Source organism: Vigna unguiculata, chromosome 3 (assembly GCF_004118075.2).
Source record: "Vigna unguiculata cultivar IT97K-499-35 chromosome 3, ASM411807v1, whole genome shotgun sequence".
Classification (NCBI taxonomy): domain Eukaryota; kingdom Viridiplantae; phylum Streptophyta; class Magnoliopsida; order Fabales; family Fabaceae; genus Vigna; species Vigna unguiculata.
In genome coordinates, this window is record NC_040281.1 from 24,888,268 (window position 1) to 24,911,720 (window position 23,453).

The 23,453-nt window shown below is 33.8% G+C and overlaps 2 protein-coding genes across 2 annotated transcripts; both read right to left on the minus strand.

Moving 5' to 3' along the window:
* Positions 1-980: 980 nt before the first annotated feature.
* On the minus strand, positions 981-3,631 carry LOC114179008 (ferredoxin--nitrite reductase, chloroplastic). The gene is made up of 4 exons (XM_028065189.1): positions 3,268-3,631; positions 2,691-3,045; positions 2,138-2,429; positions 981-2,019 (listed from the first exon to the last, which is right to left on the minus strand). The coding sequence occupies exons 1-4, from the start codon at positions 3,629-3,631 to the stop codon at positions 1,282-1,284; spliced, it is 1,749 nt and encodes a 582-aa protein (XP_027920990.1). The 3' UTR covers positions 981-1,281.
* Positions 3,632-16,272: 12,641 nt separating this feature from the next.
* On the minus strand, positions 16,273-22,188 carry LOC114178538 (glycoprotein 3-alpha-L-fucosyltransferase A). Its single transcript, XM_028064516.1, has 7 exons — positions 21,473-22,188; positions 20,544-20,704; positions 20,088-20,329; positions 18,780-18,884; positions 17,361-17,517; positions 16,999-17,226; positions 16,273-16,872 (listed from the first exon to the last, which is right to left on the minus strand). Exons 1-7 carry the CDS (start codon positions 21,854-21,856, stop codon positions 16,617-16,619), a joined length of 1,533 nt encoding a protein of 510 aa, XP_027920317.1. The 5' UTR covers positions 21,857-22,188; the 3' UTR covers positions 16,273-16,616.
* Between the last annotated feature and the right edge of the window lie 1,265 nt (positions 22,189-23,453).

Consider the following 23,453-nt stretch of genomic DNA (forward strand, 5'->3'; position numbering starts at 1 on the left):
TATTAATTTATTTAAAATTTACTTTTTTTAATTAAAAAAAAAATCTAGCTTGGAATTCGACTCCAGGGAAATTGAATTCTAGCTGCTATGCCAGCTTGAATGGACAAAAACGTAGGTCAAAATTCAGTTTCTCAAGAATAAAATTGTGAACTCAAACTAAAACCATGATACTGCAGTAAATATTATTAATAGTATGCTATATACGAAAACTGAAAAGGAATCAGTGTTATGTTAGAAGAAAAGTAGGGTCGTCTAGTCTTTACTTTCTCTTTTGTCTAATGTCTTCCTCGTCTAATCACCTTGTTGTAGTTTGCGTTTACATCTTTTGTCTTGTGTGATTCCCTCTCATTCTTAACTATTTTTAAATATTTCTGACTTTTAGTCTTAGTCGTTCCTCTTGTTTACGCATTCAAATCCACTACAAGCTTTCTTTTCTTAGACAATCAACAAATATTCTAAGAGTACTTATTAAGGAACTGTCGAGGGCACTATCATTGTTATCGAAACCTCTGCTACCTATGTTATCGAAAGGGAACTGTCGAGGTGCTTATTGAAGCCTCATGGGAACCCGTGGGGAACATTATGCAACGGTTTCCTTTTTTAAGTAAATATTATTAGAGGAGAACTAGATATTAGGTCCTGAATTAGGACTCAATAGTTCTACCCATTATTAATTACTTAGCGTTTTCTTATTTTTTATTTAGTTGTTTGCATTTTTCTTTAGCCGTTCTTTTCAGGGTCAGACCAAATTCTTAACAATCTTGAAAGGAAACCTTTTCGCTCACTTAATTTCATTATGCTCTGCTGCAATTTGCAACACAGTATCAGTTTAATTGAATAAAGTTTAATCCTTCTATCATATACTTTCAACATTTATTTTTTGGAGATTTCTTCTCAAACTCTAATGTTTTTTCCAGCAAAGACTACACATAAAACGTCACACACCTAAAACAAATGTTTGAAAGATTAACATTTGTCTCTAACAATAAAAAAAAACTTCTCATTTATGACAAGGTAAAAAAGATCTACTTTTACCATCTTCCAGAAGAACAAGAAATATAGCACACATCTCTGAAGAAAACAAGTGAAACCCAGGGACTAGCAAAGAATGAGCATGTCTTATTGAAAGTGTACTTGCATATCATATAATACATGGAACAACCTTGTATTGCATCTCTCATAATCATCCTTTTCTCTTCTATGTAAAGGGAATTAACAACTTTGTCCAGAGACAATACCAGATTCAGTTAAGAAACTAAAGTTACCAACAACCATTAAAACTTAATCTTCCCCTTCCTCTCTATTCCTCTGGACAGCTCCAAAGTGTTTTACCAGTATGTCTACAACAATAGGCACCAGATTCTTGCAAGGCACACCCTTCTGATACAACTCAGCTAAATGTGAATCACTTCCAATTCTTCCTCCAAGGAAAATATCCACACCTTCAGTGGCTTTACCATTCTCATCCCTGGCCATGCACCCCATGAAACCAATATCTGCAACTTGCACCTGCCCACAGGTGTTGGGGCACCCAGTCCAATGCATCCTCACAGGCCTAGTCACAGCCACTTGCCTCTCCACTTCCTCAGTAACTTTCAGTGCCCTCTCCTTTGTCTCAATTATAGCTTGCCCACAGAACTGGTTCCCAGTGCATGCCACCAGTGTCTTCATTAGCAGAGAAGGTTCAGGTGAAAACCTGTCTTTCAATAGAGCCTCTTTCAGCAAAGCTTCAAGCTTTGAGTTGTCCACATTTGGGATTATTATGTTTTGCTCCACTGTGAGTCTTAGCTCACCACTTCCATATTCATCTGCCAAACGGGCCAATTCATCCATCTCATCTGCTTGGATTCTACCTACTGGAATGTGAATACCAACATAGCTTAGACCCTCTTGTTTCTGTGGATGAACACCTAAGTAGTCTCTTCTTTCCCATTGTTTCTTAACCAGATCTTCCTGTGCTCTCTCCAGCTGCTTCCCTGCCATTCTTTTCTCCACCTCTGACCTGAATACTTCTATCCCCTGCATTTTATCAAACACTTTTATCACTTATCATTTTCCTTCTATAAATTGCATTGCAATTTGCATTACTTTTTGTTTATATTGATTACAATTTACAAAAACAGCATAATCTACTTACGAGTTCGTCAATCAACCACATCATTCTTGTTTTCTGCCTGTTCCCTCTGAAGCCAAGGTCCCTATATGTCTCAAGGATAGCTTTACAAACTGGGATTACATCATCTGCTGAGACCCACGCATCGAGTGGAATTGCTTCAGCACATCTCTTCGCACTGAAGAAACCACCAACCAGTAAGTTGAATCCAAAACGACCGTCCTTATTATTAGCCGGCATGTAAGCCAGATCATTGATGAGGGGATGCTCAAACAGATCGTGGGATCCCACCACACACACATTCCACTTCCTGGGCCTGCACAATTTCAAACATTGAATCTAAGGACCCCACATTAGATCATAAAATTTAATGCTCAACTACCATGATTCATAAGTGGATGTTTGGATTAAACTCTCGATAAGCTCTCTAAGAAAAGAACAACAACAAGGAAAAATGATGTTACTTCAATAAATAAGCTTATGCAGAGATTAATTTCATTTTTCCTTCTTACATTTTTCTACCAGAAGTGCTTATGAAGAAGTTTTTCCACACATACTCCACAAAGTGTATACTTACAAGTTTGACATGGCTGGGTTGCCAAGTGAATTGGCAGTGATGAATTGAGATAACAAGTTGTTGTAAGGTCTAGTGTCAACAATCTCATCAGGGTCAATGCCTGCAAGAGGGTTACCCACAGGGTTTCTCACATTATCCATGCCACTCTGCAGACTCGTCAAACCAACATCTGCTAGTCCCTTAAGAATTTCCGGCACATCAGGTAGCACCACACCTCTGATTTGCCAATTCTGCCTCGTTGTTACATCAGCACACCCATCTTTTCCGTACTTCCTGATCACACTCGCCAAATATCGAGTCTGAGCACTAGTAGTCACGCCATTTGGAAGCTTCAACCTCATCATGAATCTACCATCTGGTTTTGCAAATGAAAAGAAATTAGCCCAACCAACCTTTAATGTGTCCTCTGTGTGAGTTACTAAGACTAAACTCTGGTTTTGGTTTCAAATATAGAAGTACAAGCACTTGTAATAGTTTGTGGTCCTCACAGTTTGAGACTCGGTATAGTTTCAAGCTTTCTTTGTTTCAGGATTACATACTAACGAAAGCAAAAGGAAGTTGAAAAGGTGAAACTTACAGTGATGTTTTCTCCTATGAAAAAGGCCAAGCCACTTGAGTCTAACATCAATATCATCCTTGGTGTGCTTGGAGCTCTCAATTTCCTCAAGGGACATCTTAGCCAGATCCTCGATCCCACCTTCCATGAAAAGCTTCATGGGGTCTTTCTCAAGCTTCACCTTTTCTTGAGGGCTGATGCCCCCTCTGTGCTCTTCCTTCAAAACCCAGTACCCATCTCTCTCCTCCACTCTAGGCTCCAACCTGGAAGCCTCCACCGCCTCTGGGGCAGCCGGAGCCGCCGTGGGCGTGGCACAGAGCAATGTCTTGGAGCGAGAGGTGGGGCAGCATGGAGGGGCCAGAAAACGAACAGCAAAAGAAGACATGGGAAGGAACGTGTGTCGAGAATGAGTTGGAGTTACTGTAATGGCGGGTTGAGAGAAGAGTTTGCATTTTTGTAGGATGAGAGGAGCAGAGTGAACAAGGACCTTACAAGTAAGCAAGAGCTGATCTTCCTCGGATCAAGAGACCCTTCAATGCCACCAAAGGTCACTTCCTTCTCATATTAACACTTTCTTTTACCAAATTATTTTCCCTCTCAAAATTCCATGCAATACCATGCCATCTTTACTTTTTACACAAAATATTGGTTAGTTTTTTCATTCTTTTTTAAGTTTAACTAAAGCATTTATAAATAATTGTTTAATTTTTTTTATTAAACTTGTTGCAAATGATGAATAATATTATTGAGTTTTTATAGGTATATTTGCGGATTAGTAGTTTTTTTTTTTTTTTTTATGGAGATCATTACTAAACAAATATAAGATTCTTGATTTTATGTATGCCCACGGTTTCTCTCTTCTTTTCTTTTTCTTGTGTTTCGTTTTGGACTTTTAAGGTTCATTCATTGTATCTGTGAATCTGTATGCGGCTGCATGCAAAGTTTTGAGATGTGACTTCAACGAAGACCACTAAAAGAGGACTTGAAAATAGTTTATAATAAAATGAGAAAAGAAAAAGAAGCCAATTTGAAATGCAACTTTCAAAGGTCACGTCTGCAACTGGGGTAGCATCTATTGAATTATTTTAAGGAGTAGTTAGTTATTGATCAGTAGTAATTTTAAAATAATTAAAATTAATTAATTTATTGAATTGAATAAAATCTTAAACATGCACTTAATCGTAAATTATTAGAAACACATGGTAAGGGTATGGAAAATTTTGTGGATATGAGACGGATGGCTCCTTAAACCTTAGGAGTTTGCCAAGAGACAAAGGTGATCCAAATATTACGGAACTCTAAAGTGACAACTGTGCATGTCTATGCGTCATTTCGCCACTTGTTTTTTTGCCAATAGATTATATATATTTTTTTTATCTTTTTTAATTTATTGTTTTCAAAAATTTTGATCGTGTTAATTCTTTTTTATCAATTATAATAATTTTAACTGGTGAAGAAAAAAAAAGTAAAATAGAAAGTTTCATAATTATTTCAACTGTGAATATAAAAAACTATAATGAATTTAACCTCGTTAAAAAATTGATTAATTTAGTTACTAATATTGGTTTCGGTTGTAATTATTGTATTTTTTATAAAATTTATTTAAATAACTAGTGTATGGAAATGGCCTATAAAAGCTAACGAATGAGATAACAAAATAAAATATATTAACATTTTTGTTCTTTTAAAACTAAACTCTTAGATTTCTTCTTCTTCTTAATCTTCATAAAAAGGAGAAAGAGACAACTAAAAGGATTATTTTTATGGACAAAAATAATTAAAGTATTAATAATTCATACAATATATAGACGACCAAGAAAACAAAAACTTATAACAATATAACACAAAAAAAAAACAGAAAACTAACTCATTTGTGAGCTTATTCATGATATGTTCTTAAATATTTACATATCTCCAAATATAATGTATTATAATTGAAAAGAAAGTCTTAAATTTCTTTATTCTTTATATTGTTTTAATCCTACACTATTAAATATAGTTTAACTAATATTTTTATGACATATTTAGTAAAAAAAACAAATGTAATATCGGATAGTTTACGTGGATCTTAATGACATATTAATTGTATTATTTTTTTATTATTTTATGTTAATTAATTAAATTTAAGTATGTTCATTTTTAGTTTTGGTGTATAAAGAAGAACGGAGGCTATATAAGTGTCGTTACCATGTATTGCAATAGATGGTGATCATTATTATTAAATAATGTTATAATTGATTGATACACAAAAATATTATTTCTTTGTTTATAGATTTGTGTTAACTTATATGAAAATATTATAGTTTTTCAACAAGTAATGATTATTAGACTCTGAAACTTTACATTACGAAAAAAAAATGTGCGCAAAATATTTTTTAACACTTTACTATGACAAAGTACTTTAGGATAACAAAGTAGTATAGTTTTTATAATATTTGGTCTTTGGAACCCATCTAACTATGATTTAACTCTTTATATTTATGCATATTTTATATATCCAATCACAATGATTTTGGACTTTAATTATGTGATACACAAATTATATATTGCTTAAAATGGTGTTGAACCATTTCTTTGCAATTTTGTTTGTGACGTGATGTATACAGTAAGCTAAATTAATTGTGTTTGAAAGTGATTTGTTTGTAATTTAATAGGTAAATAGTTGATTCATTATAACAAGTATCGATATATTTCATTTTTAGTATAATAAAAAAAATCTAGTTTTAATACGAAATTTAATTTAATTAATTTTGTTTGAACTTTATTAATGGTTAAAGTAATTAAATACATATTTAGTCTTTAGTAATTAATGTTAATATACAATTATCATTGAATGAAACTAATAATTTTAAACTTATAAAACAAAAGCCAAAGAGTAAAAAGCTTTTCTCCAAGAATAATTAAATAATAATGTTAATTTCTTTTCTTTAATAAACACATGTGACCGTTACCAAAACAAAAAATTTGCTCAGTTACTTTAACAATTAACGGAGTTTAAACAAAATTAAGAATTAAAATTTTGTATTAAGACTATAACTATTTTGTTATTATATTAAAATCAAAACATGTCAAATATTTATTGTTCTAAATTGACTGTTTACCTATATTTGACTTAGGTTAAAAGTAAAAAATTGCACATATAATGATGATTATTACTAGGGATAACAATTTGGGGCGGGTCAGGCAGTCTGGCCAGCAAGTTCGCACAAAAAGATGCATGATAAATTGGGATGTTGAACCTGCTGACCTGCAATGGTCAGTCCCGCATAAGCCCATAGTCTACGCGAGCTAAAGGCGGGACATGATGGACTGACCTGCTTATAAAATTATATGTTCTCATTTTTTTAGTCCTCACATCATTCATTACGTTGTTTCTTTAAGTTCTTTCTATTATTATTAGGTTAAAATACTTCTTTGGTTCTTGTTTTTGTACCAAAATCTCAATTTGGTCCTCATATTTTTGTTAGTCTCAATTAGGTCCACATTTGTGTAAAGCAGTAACAATTAGGTCCTTTTCGTTAGTATAGAACTAACATCGTTAAGTAGATGCCACATGTCAGCTCCTCATTTTTTTTTGAATTTTTTTAAATTTTGATTTTTTTTGAATTTTTTTAAAAAATATTTATGTCACGTGTCACGTCTGTAGTGTGCCACGTGTCAATCTAATATGGTGACACGTGTCAAATTATTGTATGAATCTTAATTTGATCCTCATATTTGTTAATTTGATTTGATTTCAGTCCTAAATATTTTCAAAAAATATTCAATTTCATGTGCTCCAAATTTCAACCAAATTTAATTTTTATATAGATGTTATTATAATACTTTTATTACAAGTGATATTTCTATTACATATTTTAAACAATATTAAATTTATTTAAATTTATATTTTACATTATATTTTATTTAAATTTCATTTTAAAATTATAAATATATAGATTAATAAATTTATATTCGAAATATTTGTATAACATTAAATATCAACAATTTTTTAGAGTTGGCTTAAAAATAACAATTTTATAAATTCAAATGTAAAATTTCAAAACATTTTTATAACAAATTAAAATAAATATTTAAAATTTTAATATTAAATACACTTAATATTATTAAAATATTTAATAAAAATATCAATTTTAATAAAAATAATCATAACATTATATAAAAGTATAATTTGGTCTAAATTTGGAGTGCATGAAATTGAAATTTTTTTAAAACAATTGGGACTTAAATCAAATCAAATTAACAAATATGAGGACCAAATTGAGATTCATACAATAATTTGACACATGTCACCATATTAGATTGATACATGGCACACTACAGACGTGACATGTGGCATAAATATTTTTGTAAAAAAATTAAAAAATTCAAAAAAATAAAATAAAAAATTCAAAAAAACGAGGAGATGACACATGGCACCTACTTAACGGTGTTAGTTCCATACTAACGGAAAGAACCTAATTGTTACTGATTTACAAAAATGTTGACCTAATTGAGACTAATAAAAATATGAGTACCAAATTAAGATTTTGGTACAAAAGCGAGGACCAAGGGAGTATTTTAACCTTATTATTATTATTATTATTATTATTATTATTATTATTATTATTATTATTATTATGTTTATGTTTATGTTTATGTATAATCATTGTATATAAGATAATGATTTTAGTTCTTGAATATGAAATATCTTTTTATGCATTTTTAGGTACATGTCTTGTAAGGTGACATTTTTCTTGTCTTTGATTAGGTAAACTAATTGGAATTATTTCGATAGAATATGAATATTAGTTATTTTGAAAAAATAAAAAGAAAAATTATTTTGCTCAAAAAAAAAATATTTCGCTCATCACAAATGCGGGTCAGCTCGCGAGCTTGTGGGCCAACTCGTAGGACGGGACAAGCCAATCCGGCCCGTATTTTACGCGCCAAAACGCGGGACGGGTCAAAACGGGCCGGATTGACCCGCTTTGCCATCCCTAATTATTACTCTAATACTTGTCTTAGATGACTTCAGCGATATGATTGAAGCAAAAACTGTTGGTTAAAATAGACTAAAAATTAAAAAAGAAATGAAAAGCATAAAATGAAGGTTTCACCAAGAATTAGCATTGTAAGTGACTAGAACTTAAAAATGAAAAATAAAAGGTGAAGCATATTTATATTAACCTTCTGGATAAAATCAAAATAATACTAGGGTTTTCTATATTATGTAATTAAAAATACAGTCTAGGTCGATTTCCATAGGACAAATATCAATTTATATTTCATCTTTAATATTTTTTTTTTCATACAAATTGAAATTGGAGATTTAAGAATTTAAAAATAAAAAATGTTAATTGGAAAGCAAAATTTTATATTAAAATTAAAATTAGTAGTAATCAAAACAAATTAATACATGTACTCAAACAACCAAACAATTTAAAAATTATAGTTTTCTAAAGATTATAGTTAAGTTTAAATAATTTATCGATTAAATCAATCAACTAAATCAATTTATACAATATAAATCTTTATATATTTTAATTTAATTTGTATAAATTATCAAATTAAGATTCAATTAATTCTAATTCAAACTATAATTTCAGAACCGTAACTTGATATCAGAAAGAGTAAAACTAAATTAGAAAAAGAAGAAAAAATTCAAATCAACGAAAGATTAACGTAGAGCTCAATTTGTGTTATTTTTTGTTGGATTTGTGAATTGATCCTCGTAGACTTAGTTTCATGAAAAACTATGATTCTTTGTAGGTTTTATGACTTGTAAACATTAGTCATACATAAATATAAACATTTATGACTTTGAATTTGATGTATATAAATCTATGCTTTGTGTTAAATGACAATTTTATGCAACATTCATGATCCATAAGTAAACTTACTATAGAAAGATCTATGCAAATTGATGCAATGTTAATCATTGTTTTTGCATTATATCGACAATCTTATGTAGAATATGTGACCTATGAATAGTAATGTCGCATGAGTTTGAGCATTTACGCTATTTGATTTAATCGATGCAATATGTATTGCTTCTTTTCGATGAGATAAAGCATAATTCTTTACATTCTTTGCAAGATTTGTGAACTGTGAAAACGTTGTCAATTAATGCACTTATGATCTTCACTTTAATAAATGAAATGTGAATCATAGTATTGAGACCGCTGGGTATTGGGTTTCATGATTCCTTGGAGACGAAGACGAAAAAACAAAAGAGGAGTAGAGATAATAGAGCACGTAAAAGGAAAGGACAATGGCAGCATATAAGGTAAGCTTCGAAACTTTTCTCTTGGTTGTTTGAAAAACTTCTTTGTAACAAAGGAAGAGACCTATCTTAAATAGCTTTTAGGGAAAGGCAAAACCCTAGGTAACTGATTCTAGATCAGTTATCAGAAAATAACAAAATGAAAAAAAAAACTTAAAAGGCTTTAGGGTTTAAATACCCTCCCCTCAAGTTGGATGATGGATGCTCAACATCCCAATCTTGAAAATGTTTTCCTTGTAATTGGTGCAGTGAAGGATCTTGGTGAAGACATCGACGAGTTGATCGTTTTAACAAATCAGAAGAAGACGAAACAAGTTACGTTGAAGCCTTTCGCGAACCACATGACAATCAATGTTTATATGCTTAGTACATTCATGGAAGGTGGGGTTGTGGGCGATGTGTCTTGCGAACTGATTATCATAATAGAACACAGTAGGAAAATTGGTCTGAATATGCAAGTCGTGGAGGAGATAATTGATCCACTAAATCTTGAATGTAGTAGTGGTAAGCGCCCAATATTATGCTTCTAAGGAGGATTTGGAGACGGTGCTCTACTTTTTAATCTTCCAGGAAACTAACGAATCACTTAGGAAGATGCAAAAACCAATAACGCTTCATGTGGCTTCTGGGCATGTAGCCTAGACAAAGTCACTGAATCCCTTAATTTGGATAATAGTTTCAGCAGGGAAGAAAAGACCACGACCTAGATCAGTCTTGGTGTATCAAAGAATATGTTGAGTTGCTTGGTGATTGTAAGACCCATGGAATTAATTAATTAAATAAATAATTAATTAATAAATGTGGGTGGGAAGATCATTTATGGCATTAATTTTGATTGGTATGATTTGGAAGAGTACTAGTTCAAATGGTTGAGAGTACTTGATTGTGTGAGAGGACTTGGGTTCGAGTCCTATGTATGTCAATTGTGTGTTATTTAATTATTATTATTTTGATAATATGTTTAACCATGTTTCTTATGATATAATGCTTGAAGTGTATTAGTTTAGCAAGAAACGTGAATGGGTTAGATGGTTTAACATTGATTTGGCATTAGAATGATGATGGGTTCATTGATGTTGTATTTCATTGAATTCCAGTATAATTGATAGGTAAAATTGATGAAACAGTGTGAATGGAACTTTAGGGTTTTCATATTGGTTTTTTGGTAGAACTAAATGTAATAGGTATTAATTACAGTATAATGGTTGTTGGAGTTAGTCAAAGCGATTAGTGTGCCATATTTATCATGTTCTTGGGAAGCAACGACTGAGGTAGGTAGAGGAGATCCTCGGAAGGGAGTGAGGGATGCGTCACGGGTGCTGAGAGTTTGGGATTTTTCCCAGAAATACTTGTACCGCCTGGCAGCACTGGGCTTGCCACTAGGCGCCATCGCAGAAGCAGTGAGTCTGCGTGGCTGCAACTGTAGTGCTGGTTTTGGGGTATTTTGATGTTTAGAGAGGAAAGGAAATGGAATTGGAAGATGTTAAATGGAGAGTTGGAAATGTTAGCGTAAGGATAATCTTGTAAGAAGCGTGACTTTATAACTTGAGAGCGGAATAAGTTGGAGTCTTGTGGAATTTAGAACTTAGAGTGTGCAATGATTATAGGTATAGACTGTGTACACTGGATTTAGTAGAAAGGTTGGGTTTGAAATTATGTAATCCAATGGACTCATTGATATAAACGTGTGAGGGCTGGGAAGCAAATTGTTAAACCAGAATATAGTGAAAAATATAGCTTGCAATTGATTTACAGATGTTGTACTGAATTGTAAAGTATGGAAATTGTAAAATAGGAGAATCAAATATGTTGGGGTCAAACGAGATAGATCATAAGCACAAGTGTGGACACTATAGACTGTGGTTATAACCTTAGGACTTAGTTGAGTGAGTAACAAGGGATGGACGCAAGCAACAGTGCCTAAATTCAGACTAGTACAGTGAAAGTGGCGTTACTGATATGGTGCCTGGCGGTGGGGTTAGGCCGCCAGGCGATAGTGAGGGAACAGTGGGGTCCTGGACTTGGTGGTGCCTGGCGGAGGGGAAGGTTCCGTCAGGCGATAGCGACAGAAACAGTAGCTCTGGAGCAGCGTCCGCCTGGCGGTGTGGACGGTCTCGCCGGGCGGTGGTTCAAACTTTGTGTTTTTTTAGGCGCTTGGCGCCTGACAGTACGTGTCCCCCGCCAGGCGGTATGGATGCTGATAGCGCCTAGCGGTACGTGTCCCTCACTAGGCGATTTGGCTGTTGTAAGTCCTAGTTGTTGGACTTATTAGGAGTGATGTACAAGGCTTTTGGGTGATGCTTAAAAGGTAAGATTGTTGGGTTCCTTGAATTGAGCTCGGAACGTATCCCTAGAGTTGAGCTTGTGATAGGGGTTAAGTACGTACATTCCTCGAGTTGAGATCGGAATGACATCCCTCGAGTTGAGCTCGGGATGGTGGATGAACACGAGAAACCCTTGAGTTGAGCTCGGGTTGGTGAGTGTTGCCGGTGTGAGTGTGCTGGTTGTGGCCAGTACAGATGGGTCCAGATGGATTGCCCTCCTCAGCAGATAGCTGACGAGTTTGGTAGTCTTGGGACGTTACGGACTATGTTTGTATTTGGGAACTCCACTTGACGTTACGGTGTATGATCTGTGGCAATGGTTCCCGCACGTACTCTGTCAATTGTGGCCGATAGGTTTGGCAGCAAATTACCTTGGGGTAATCACTAGGAGAGGTAGAACACGAATGATCTGGTTGTGGCCAAGTGATAGAGAATAGAAAAAGAGACTATATTTTGGGTCTTTGCATAATATATATATATATATATATATATATATATATATATATATATATATATATATTGTTGGAAGGGGGAGCCTTTCATCCATAAATGAAGAACAATTTTGATGATGTCTACTGATCTAGGATAAAACATTGCTTGGTCCAGTTAGGATATGCATTAGGAAATTAGTTTCTCTTTATCAAATGTATTTCAGGCCTGCTGTGCAATTCTGCATATGATTAGTTTTTTAACTAATGGATTAGCTGTGAGTATGGTACAAAGTAAGTGAAAATATACTCACGATAATCGATTAGGTAAATTGCTAATCGAATTAGTGACAGCAAAAACCTTTGTATAAAAGCTGTTTTGGAATCTGTCTTGTGTCTGGAAAAAATCAGAAAGATCACGCAGTTTTCATCTGAGATAGAGCCATCTGAGAGACACAAAGTTTCAGAAGATTCTGCAAGATAACTCAAGTACAGATCCAAGAAGAATTGATGGTTGATTCTACCATGATGAATCTTGCTTGATTCAAGGAGCATCAAGTCAAATATGCATAGCTTAGGTGTTTTCGTTTCTTGTTTTGTTTTCTGTATTTCTGATTACAGTAGCTTCAGTGTTTGAAGTGTGGACCTAGGTGCAATTGTGTGGATGCATTGCTCCTAGGGGGAGTTCTTGATTGTTGAATCAAGTTCTTGGGTTTTGGGGGTTAGAATTACATAGGTGTGCTTGTAATTCTTGGAACCTTTCTGTTTAGTGGAATCCTCCTAAGTGTGTTACTTAGGAGAAGACTGGATGTAGATTCTTTTTGAATCGAACCAGTATAAATTGTGTGTCTTGCTTCTTTCTTCTCTCTCATAATCTTTCTTGATTGATTTAAACAGTCCATTAACCCAGAACTGCGAAATTGATTAATTGAGCTTTAAAACCTAAAGATTTATTTAAGATTCATCTTAAACCATATAAAAGCTTGTTAATCAATTCAGATCCCTTTGTGGTTAAGATAATTAGACAGATATGTTTTTAACAATTGGTATCAGAGCTAGCTAATCGCACGATAATCGATTAGAAAGATCCTGATATGTCTAATACATCTCAAACTTTGCTGAAGGGGCATCCATCAACAGGCCACCTCTGTTTGCTGGTGAAAACTACCCTTTTTGGAAAATTAGAATGAAAATTTTTCCTGAATCAGTGGACAAAGGGGTCTGGGATGCTGTAGTTAATGGACCTTTTCAACCCATTAAAGTTGTGGAAGGCAAAACTGTTCTTAAAGAGTTCTCACAGTGGACTCTTGATGAAAATAAAAGGGCACACTATGATGTTAGAGCCAAAAATATTATATCCTCTGCACTAACTTTGGATGAATTTTACAGGGTATCTGTGTGTGAATCCGCCAAAGAGATGTGGGATGTTTTGGAGGTCACCCATGAGGGCACGGATGAGGTAAAAAGAGCAAGGAAGAATACTCTCATTCAAGAGTATGAAATGTTCAAAATGAAGGCTGGAGAAAGCATATGTGATGTACAGAAGAGATTTACACACATAGTAAATCACCTTTTAACTCTTGGCAAGATCTTTGACAAAGAAGAACTGAATATCAAAATCTTGAAGAGCTTAAACAGGACATGGCAGCCCAAAGTCACTGCAATTTCAAAATCCAAAGACCTCACTAGCATGAACATAGCTACACTCTTTGGGAAGCTAAGAGAACACGAACTAGAGCTTGGAAGACTCAAGGAAGAAGAGGATGGAGAAAAGAGGCACACAATAGCCTTGAAGAGTGCTGTAAAATCTGCAGCAAAACTGAAGAAAGCAGAAACTGTAGATGACTCTAATGATGATTGCAACTCTGACAGTGAATCCTTGAGACTAATGGTGAAAAAGTTCTCAAAATTTCTGAAGTATAAGAATAAAACTAATAACAGTCATGCAGAAAACAAGAAGCAATCCAGATCTGGAACTCAAACCTGCTATGAGTGTGGCAAGACAGGACACATCAAGGCAGATTGCCATGTGCTGAAGATGAAGCAGAAACTGGAAGAGAAAAATGAGGCAGAGAAGCACCTGAAGAAAAAGAAAGCCTACATTGCTTGGGAAGAAAATGATTCCAGCACATCCAGTGAATCTGATGACAGTACTGAAGAGGAAAATAATCTGTGTCTGATGGCTAAAGCAGAATCATCCAAAAGCAGTGTGAGTAGCTTCACATCTGAACATGAGGAAAATAATTACTATGAACTGCTTGATGCATTTAATGAACTGCATAAGGAAGCTACAAAACTGCAAAAGTCAAATAGCAAGTGTAAAGGAGAGATTAAATGGCTTGAGGGTAGGATAAAACAGTTAGAAGAGGAAAATGAGAATCTAATAACTTGCTTGGAGAAATTAGAAAAATCTGAAAAGCATCCTAGGTCCAGATGTGAGCACTGCCCAGGACAACTAGAAAAGATAGAGTATTTGATGAAAACTCTCTCAAAATTTACCCTAGGAAGATCCAACCTAGATGCTGTACTAGGATCTCAAAGGAGTGTGCTGAATAAAGAAGGAATTGGTTACAGTGGCAACTCTAATCGATTATCGTGTAGAAATTTCCTCAACATCAGCAAACCATCCTTTATTATCTGCACTTACTGTTCTGAACCTGGCCATTTTTCTAATTCCTGCTACTTTAAAAATTGTGGGGTTCCTAAAGGAGAGTACAAATGGGTACCTAAAGGAACACCTCAAACCACTAACATGAAAGGACCCAAGTTCAATTGGGTACTTGCATCTTCTCTTTAATCTTTGTTTCAGGTGTGTCTTGATGCAAGGAAAACAATGTAGCTTTTATATAATGGATGCTCAAGACACATGAAAGGAGATGTGAAGAAGTTCTGCAACATATCTTACAAAGCCAATTATTGGTCATGTTACAAGAGGTGTTAATAACAAAGGTCAAATTTTAGGCATTGCCAAGGTGAAAAGTTCCTCTTCTATTGTGATATTGCAACTGATTTAAACTGATGTTGCAATACTTAATTGCTGATTTGATTTATGGCTGTCTGCACTCTGATGTAAACCTGCGCTACTGATTTCACCTGTTGCGTTGTTAGTATTGTCATACATTGTATGCCTACTGTGTTCAAACTGTGTAGCTGCTTGCCTAACCTTGGCCTTAATCCATTATCGTGTTCTGTCTGAAGCTTAGTCTGTGTTAAGTTCTACATCACATAGTTGCTACTTAATTTCTCAAAAGGAGCCCGCTAATCCATTATGCGAAATTGTTATGCATTCTGGTTGTTATCCTGGTTGTTATGCATTATCTACTGCTGCATCTTTTACTTTGTTGCGCTATTTAGTTTTTTTTTCCCTGTCCCATCTTGAATATGTCTTTTTGCTACTGTCCAAAAAGGGGGAGAATTATTTTGCCACTGCATTGATAAGCTATACTGATAGGGGGAACATAAAATGAAAGTGATATCTGTTATATGCCTGTGCTGTTGTTTGCCTTGTGCGCCTGTACTGTGTACTGCTGTTGTTGTTTGCTTAATGTGCTGCAGGTAGGCTTATCACAGTCCATGTTTTGGACATCATCAAAAAGGGAGAGATTGTTGGAAGGGGGAGCCTTTCATCCATAAATGAAGAACAGTTTTGATGATGTCTACTGATCTAGGATAAAACATAGCTTGGTCCAGTTAGGATATGCATTAGGAAATTAGCTTCTCTTTATCAAATGTATTTCAGGCCTGCTGTGTAATTCTGCATATGATTAGTTTTTTAACTAATGGATTAGCTGTGAGTATGGTACAAAGTAAGTGAAAATATACTCACGATAATCGATTAGGTAAATTGTTAATCGAATTAGTGACAGCAAAAACCTTTGTATAAAAGCTATTTTGGAATCTGTTTTGGGTCTGGAAAAAATCAGAAAGATCACGCAGTTTTCATCTGAGATAGATCCTCCAATATTTCATCTAATATTTCACAATTTCCAGACACTAAAAAAGCTCGAGATCATCAAAAAACAACAAGAAGTCATAATATATTCTTGAGTGAAACATATTATGCTTGTATTAGATTTTCAGTTTTTCACTCACAATATACAAGAACTGTGATTTCTAGATGATCAGATAAGAGCACTAAAACTAAGCATTAAATATGGATTTGCACTTCTACAGAAACGAGTTTAAATTTAAAGTGTGATGTCTTTCTCATATAAAACATCAATGAGTTGGCCAAGAAACTAGGCATAAATAAAGCCATGCCATATTCACTGCCATACTCATTCCTAAAACTCTAGCTAGTGCTCACCTAAGTGAAGCTAATTCAGGAAGAGCAGAGATACCATTTATAGCATGCTACACAAAAATGACTTCAAACTTGGCACAAGGATTGTTCTCCAAGTGACTCCTGAAATCTGCATCACCTTTGAAGCTGAAGGTATAAAGAGCTTGTCTCTGTGTCAAGCCAACTGGGTATATTTTGTAGAGTTTTAAATCACTCCCCCCTCTTATAACTTCAGGCCTTTCAGACTTCCATACAGGCACATGATTCAAGGATGTGAACTTCAAAACAACAGCAGCCTTCACAGCATCCAGAGTTAAATTGCTAGACCTGCCATTTGGAATTAAAATCATGAATTGTCTTTGCGTTATTTCAAGAGCCATAATGGTAATAGTCACAGATGGTCTGAGTCTGATGAAACAGAATCATAAGATATTCTAAGATGGTAATAGATACCTCAGGTAAATGGACTCCATCTCAAACCTTCCCCTTTCTCTGACATAGATATGATATACAGTTTCTGGCCCTCTAGTGCACTTGCAAGGACGTCTCTTAAAGCTTGGACTATTTTCTTCCTTCTCTCTACTCACTGTGGCCAAGTGAATGCAGAGGCGGCAGGATGAATGCACTGCTGCCATATCCACAAGGGCCTTGAAGGAATCAGATGGACCCTCATACTTCCACCTATATTAGTAAGATAATTCAGGGTGCATCCTAATAATCACAAAATAAAGAACAACACAAAATCCATTCACATTTTTAAACCAGAAAAAGGGAAGTTAATCAAACAACTTCCTTCTCTTCAGCATTTAATTTACCTCAATGATTGATTATATGCTTCGGGATTTTCTGCTAGGTATCTCATGGTCTTTGCAACCGACTCAATATCCTCTATCTCTTTAATATGTAAAATTGAACCAGGAGAAGGAGCAAAGTCCTGAATATTTGGAGCACCAACAACCACAGGGACAGTTCCTACAATTAAAGAGATTAATATTGAGAACCAGCATTAAAAGTGAGTTCATATGATATTTCAATTGTGCAAAATTTAAGAAACCAGACCCCATTCTGTTTATATGGAAATGCATTTTTCATGTTGAAGCGTCCCAGAATACAAGAATATGACTTGATTGCACATTAATATATTATCAAGTATTAGAGAAAAATTTGTCTTTCAGGAAATTATTGTAAATTTCCACTTCACTCAGTATGATTTCTTGAATTTATGCCAACAGTACACTATCACCAAGTGTATCTTGCACACTATTTTAAGTTCGGTTCATCATTTCAAAGTTCATTCACAAATGCTGAGTATATTGCCGGTTTATGATGCACACAGACACAATATGTGTATCTCATACACTACACCAATGCATTATGTATATCTAAAAATATATAAAAAAATCATAAAATATAAAATTGCAATTCTAGGAAATTACTAACAAAACTAAAAAACTATAAACCTTTGTTATCATAAATCACTCTCTTTTGTCTTCCCTTCTTAAATCCGTCAAGAGACAAAGCTTCAATGTTCCTATATTATGAATATCATAATTGCGTCTATGTCTTGTATGTATTTCTATTAATTTTTTGTAATTTTTTAAAGGCTTGGATACTTCATAAATACATATAAGAATCAGTACATCGGTACCAACTATGTATTTGGATACCCGAAGCAGATCGAAATACTGGTACATTGTTGGCAAATAGTTTGAAGCAACGAACTCAAGAAACTGATAGTGGATCATATTCAAGTGTGAAAAATTCAAGGAGCATTGTGTAAGAGTTAAGATGATTAATTTCAACTAAAGAATGTCTACTCCAGCCTACAACCATAAAAAGGACTAGTTGATCAATAAATTTAAGAATTTCATTATTTGAACATAAAAATTTGACAGTATAAGTTTTTTAATTTTATCTTTTCCATATACATACATCTTGAAAATTCGCCATAAAATCAAAGGAACAAGGTTTGTTGTCTAAATTTTATGTTCAAGAAATATTTTCCTGAATTTAGTCGTGAACTTTTTATCATCCTTAATTTTGCTGAACTTACTTAAAGTTGAGCATTCAATTCCATTTCAACAGAAAATCTTAGATGTAAAAGAAAATCAGATGGGATATAAGAGCCAAACTAAAATGTTTGTGTAGCCCACGGAAAACTAGTGTTATATTAATAAATGTAGTATATATAGAAAATGCAAGAGAATAGAGATAAAATATATACATATCCATACCAGCAACAAGGGATTGGAAGAATTTTTCAGTTACATAATCTTCCTCATTCGAATTTTCAAATGCTAAGCTAAATTTGTAGTGCTTCAGGGCTTCCACTTTGTTCACTGCAATAGAGTAAGATAATAACCATAATTGTATTCATTAACAAATAACAACAGCATCGCGTAATCTTTGGAACTTCGGAAGTCATTGACTCAAGCAGAGGAGTAATTTCCTTAAACTTTAAAATCAATTAGTCATACCACAGTCAAACTATTCTTGGATTTTACATAACAATTATAATTGAGATTCGCAATGTTGAGTTGTGAACATAATTTGTTCATGTCCAACAACATATCAAGCATCAAGGATAATTTTGTATGTTTTCCCTTCCTGATCATGTGCAGAAACTAGAAACGAATTCATTTTAAACTAATAATAAGTGCAAGAAAAAGATAGAACACTTCCATGTTTCACACTCCTCCATCCTTTCTATGGGAAGATTCAATAAGAAAAATTACTCTTCAGTGTCAACAAGGAACAAAAAGGTGGAAAGGAGAGAATTGGAAATAGGGTGGAGAAGTTGGAGAACAAACTGATAGTATTACTCAAAACCCTGATCTGAATTCATATTTCCTTCTTCTTTTTCATTTTTCACCCTTCTAATTTAAAAATGCACTATATCCTCAAAGCCGTTTAGATAGTTCTTTCTAAAACATTAGACAATGCTTTTAGACAAATAGTGATGCATTTCAAAATTAGTGGCATTTGAAAATAGACAAATTTCTAGAGGAACTAAAACCAAATTTGAAAAGTTTAGAGGGACCAAACACATACTTTACCCTATGCTCTAATTAAAATAAGACTTTGATCTCAGTAGCCAGTTTTGACCATTAATCTAACCTTTATGATGTGAGTTATGAAGATCAAACTTCAATTAATTAGATTACAACACTAAAAGCACCTAAAGTTCGGAACCTAAGTTTGTTCCTTCTAAAAATATAAAAGAACATTAGAAAAACAAGTGCTCTGACAATGCTATCAGGTCAGTGAAAATTAGAAAAGCTTTTGACCCAAAAAAAACAAAGTTATCCCAGAAATCCAGAAGCATTTGCAGGCACATTGCAGACATGTTACAATCTTTTAGTGTCTAAATTCTGCAATTAAATTGCTTTCTCGCTCTTTTTCAGAGCAAAATAAGAAGCAAACATTAATGTACAAAACAAAGTGCAATTTCAAAAGTAGAAAACATCTATAATAATATTAACACGGATAAAAGATTACTAATAATTATTGAAGTTGAATCTAGAAAAAAAATCACAATGTACCTCTTCCATCACGGTTCCTGTGACAACCACCATAAGAATCAATCTTGATGTTTGATTTTTCAAGGCCCTCAAGAGCTTGCAACCGGAAATTTCGAGCACCACAATTGGAAATGAATGCAGCTGCAAGAGCAGCTTCAGTTTTAGGCTGCACAGGTGCCATTATATCATACTCAGCCCATGAGAAATATCCAACAGGAACATCCGAAGATAGACTAGTTGTCATTACAATGTTATATCCCCTCCTAGTACACAAAGACATTGTAATATTAGTTCAATTATTGACATTTGAAAAAAAAAAGAAAAACACAATTGGAACGAATTACTGTGTCCACTTTAACAGAGAACAAAAAGAAAAAAAAAAATCAAAGAACAAAAGTAGCTAGAATTGCAATGATATCACATTCAAAAAAATGTAGGCATCTAATGAAATAACACTTTACAACAGTGCTTACCCACCGTCTTGCCATGGCAATATTGTTCTCAGCATAGTATTCTGCTGATTCCATTGATCGCAGAACACTAGCTGTCCCACTTGGTTGAGGTAACCCAAATGCGGCATCTGGCTTCTTATCCCCACTAAACCCAAATTTACATCCAACCGAACACGACTTCCACTCCTGCATTTGAATGAACTACAATTTAAGATCAACAAGAACAATATCTGGGACTTCGTAATTATAAGGAGGTTCATGAATTACATCTTGACCAATTATCAGCATCAAGCAAACATGCCAACAAAGAGATTTGGATTGAATAACAAGATAAGGTGTTGTTAAAGAGAGAAACAACGAACTTCACAAAAATAAATATCCACCACAATGAGTTGGAGGATCCTGTCATTCAACAACTAGCAGGAGAGGAAACAAATCCCCCACGCAAAGACCTAAATAGCAGAAAACAGTAATTCTTCAACGCCACTCTCAAGTACAATGTGACCATGTGTTCATCCATGACCATGATCGACACACATCCACCACTACAGCAAAAACAAAAAGTCTTTACACTAGGTGAAGTCGGCAACATGGTCACCCAACATCATTCAACTCGTGTAAAGATCAAATTTTCAGAGTTAACAACTTCCCCCATTATCCTTCTTGGTCTCTTCCTCCCCTCATTCACGAATCTTATCTCCTGATGAGAGCTCTGATGGCCTTCTATGCACGTATTCAAACCACTTTAACCAATTTTCGATCATCTTTTCCTCCAACACCAATATCTCCTCCTTTTGAGCTAAATACCAACCTAGTGAGAATCAACTAAAAGTCCTAAGCTTCAAAACTAAAAAAAAAAAAAAAATCTACCAGAAGATGCTTAAACCAACTATACTTATAATTAAGAAAAAAGCGACAACAAAGAGAAGACAAGAAAAACAGAATTAACCAAACCTGGTCAGCTCCAGAAACAAAAATAGGCTCTTTGGAGAAGTCCCTGGAATATGTGACAGCATCCTCCCTCTCCAACCATTCCTCACAACTATCCAATTCAGAAGTCCGATCAGAAGCCACCAAACCCAACCCCAAATCTTCACCTTCAACGACCGCTCGAGAGCGGTAAAAGAAGTCAGCGAGGGAGTCAACCATGGCGGCGTTTTTTGCCATATCCAACCTACCCAGAAACGCGATCTCCGCGATGACCACAAGGGCAACCACAAGAGGCATTAGATTGTTCCATTTCCTCTTTGGGTTGCCACCCGTAGCCAAAACGGGTAAGCTCTCTTGTTGGGTGCCCTCTGTTCTCAAGCCTCGAAGATTCGTCAAGAGACCCATCATTCAATTGTGCCCCCAACTCCCAATTCCGCAAAATAATCTAAAAATGAAAGGGGAACAGGAAATTTTGGCTTTATGAGCACGATTCCATGATGGGGGTGCTTGTTTAAAGAGAAAGAATGATAAAAAACACAGCTTGCTGTTTTTTTGTTGTTATGGGTGGATGGTTCCCTGAAAGAAAAGAAGAAAATGCAGCGGTTGAGTTTAGTCACGGAAGTGGCTAGGATTTTCAATTTTCAAAGTCTACGGGATATGGTGAAACTTAGTGGAACCAATGATCAACGAAAAATCAAAAGAACCTGAAAAAACACGACAACAAAGGCCTCCTAAAATACTGCTCCTAAATTTCTGAATATGACCAAACGGCTTTTATTAACGGTATATAATTTATTTTTGGGCTTCCACTTGAGTTCTACCGAGTCCATATTTTTATTTTCATCAATAATTTTGGGCTTAATTGTTTTTTTTACCTATTATTTGTTTACTTATTTATTTCCTCTTATCTTTCAAACGTGATTTAATTTAATTCTTTATTTTTTAAATCAATATAACATGTTTTATTGTAACTAGTAAAAAGTATGGTTCATATTTGTTCACTTTCTTTAAATTTTAAAGTAAATATAAATAATTTTAAAATTTTATTTTAAATATTTTTTATTTTTTATAAATAATTTCTTTTAAAGATACTTATTTTAATTTAAAATTAATTAAATGAATGAAACATTAAATCTAACAAAATAAAATTAATATTTTAATTTAAAAAATAGTTATTTATTAAAGAGTAAAATTTAAATGAGATATTTTATTATATATAGGTATAGATAACATTAACTATAATACTAATTCAATCTAGTCGAAGTACAAGACTAAAATTACTAATGAGATTAAAATGATAATTAAAGTTCAATTAATCAATCTCCGATTATCCGGACTATTTTACATCCATGATGTATTATAGATTTACTGATTTTTCAATGCTTATTTAAAAAATTTATACCAATGCTGGTTTTTAATTGATTCACAATTTTTTATTCCCACAATACATGACCATTAAACTTAAATGCAATTTCATAGTGTTATTTACTAATAAAAAAAGATTTTTATACCATTATCCTCCAATTTAAGTTGTATATTATTTGTAGTACTTTTTCTAAGAGAATTTTTGTTTTGTGCATCTCATTGTCTGTTGTATATTTCCTCTTTTGTAAAAAAACTACTTTTAAATAGAGATTCCTGAACTAATTAGGAAAGAAGAGATTAAGAGAATGAGATTCTGTAATTTTAAAGATAATTCTTAAAATTTATAAACATGATTTGTCTGTTCCTCTTTGCTTTGGTTTGAAGTAAGCACAAAGAATACACTAAGATAATGATAAGTAATAATTAATAAAATTATCGCTGCCATCATGGTGGAAGTGAAAGTTCTTTTTTATAATCCTTAATCTCTATTTTCTGATGATGAAAATTGAAATGTTATCTTGGTGATGCATTATTTCTCTCAACTTGTTCCTCTTTCAACAATTTTATATGTTGGGAGATGGTAACGGAAGAACTGTGAACACCATAATAAACATGTTAAGGTAGGTAGTGGAGCAGTTCA

Coding starts and splice junctions, on each gene's coding strand:
- LOC114178538 (XM_028064516.1), bottom strand. CDS start 21,856: ATGATGGGTCTCTTGACGAATCTTCGAGGCTTGAGAACAGAGGGCACC. Junction 18,885..20,087: donor CAGGAACCGTGATGGAAGAG/GTACATTGTGAT, acceptor ACTCTATTGCAG/TGAACAAAGTGGAAGCCCTG. Junction 17,227..17,360: donor GCATATAATCAATCATTGAG/GTAAATTAAATG, acceptor TTACTAATATAG/GTGGAAGTATGAGGGTCCAT.
- LOC114179008 (XM_028065189.1), bottom strand. CDS start 3,631: ATGTCTTCTTTTGCTGTTCGTTTTCTGGCCCCTCCATGCTGCCCCACC. Junction 3,046..3,267: donor TCATAGGAGAAAACATCACT/GTAAGTTTCACC, acceptor TTGCAAAACCAG/ATGGTAGATTCATGATGAGG. Junction 2,430..2,690: donor AACCCAGCCATGTCAAACTT/GTAAGTATACAC, acceptor GAAATTGTGCAG/GCCCAGGAAGTGGAATGTGT.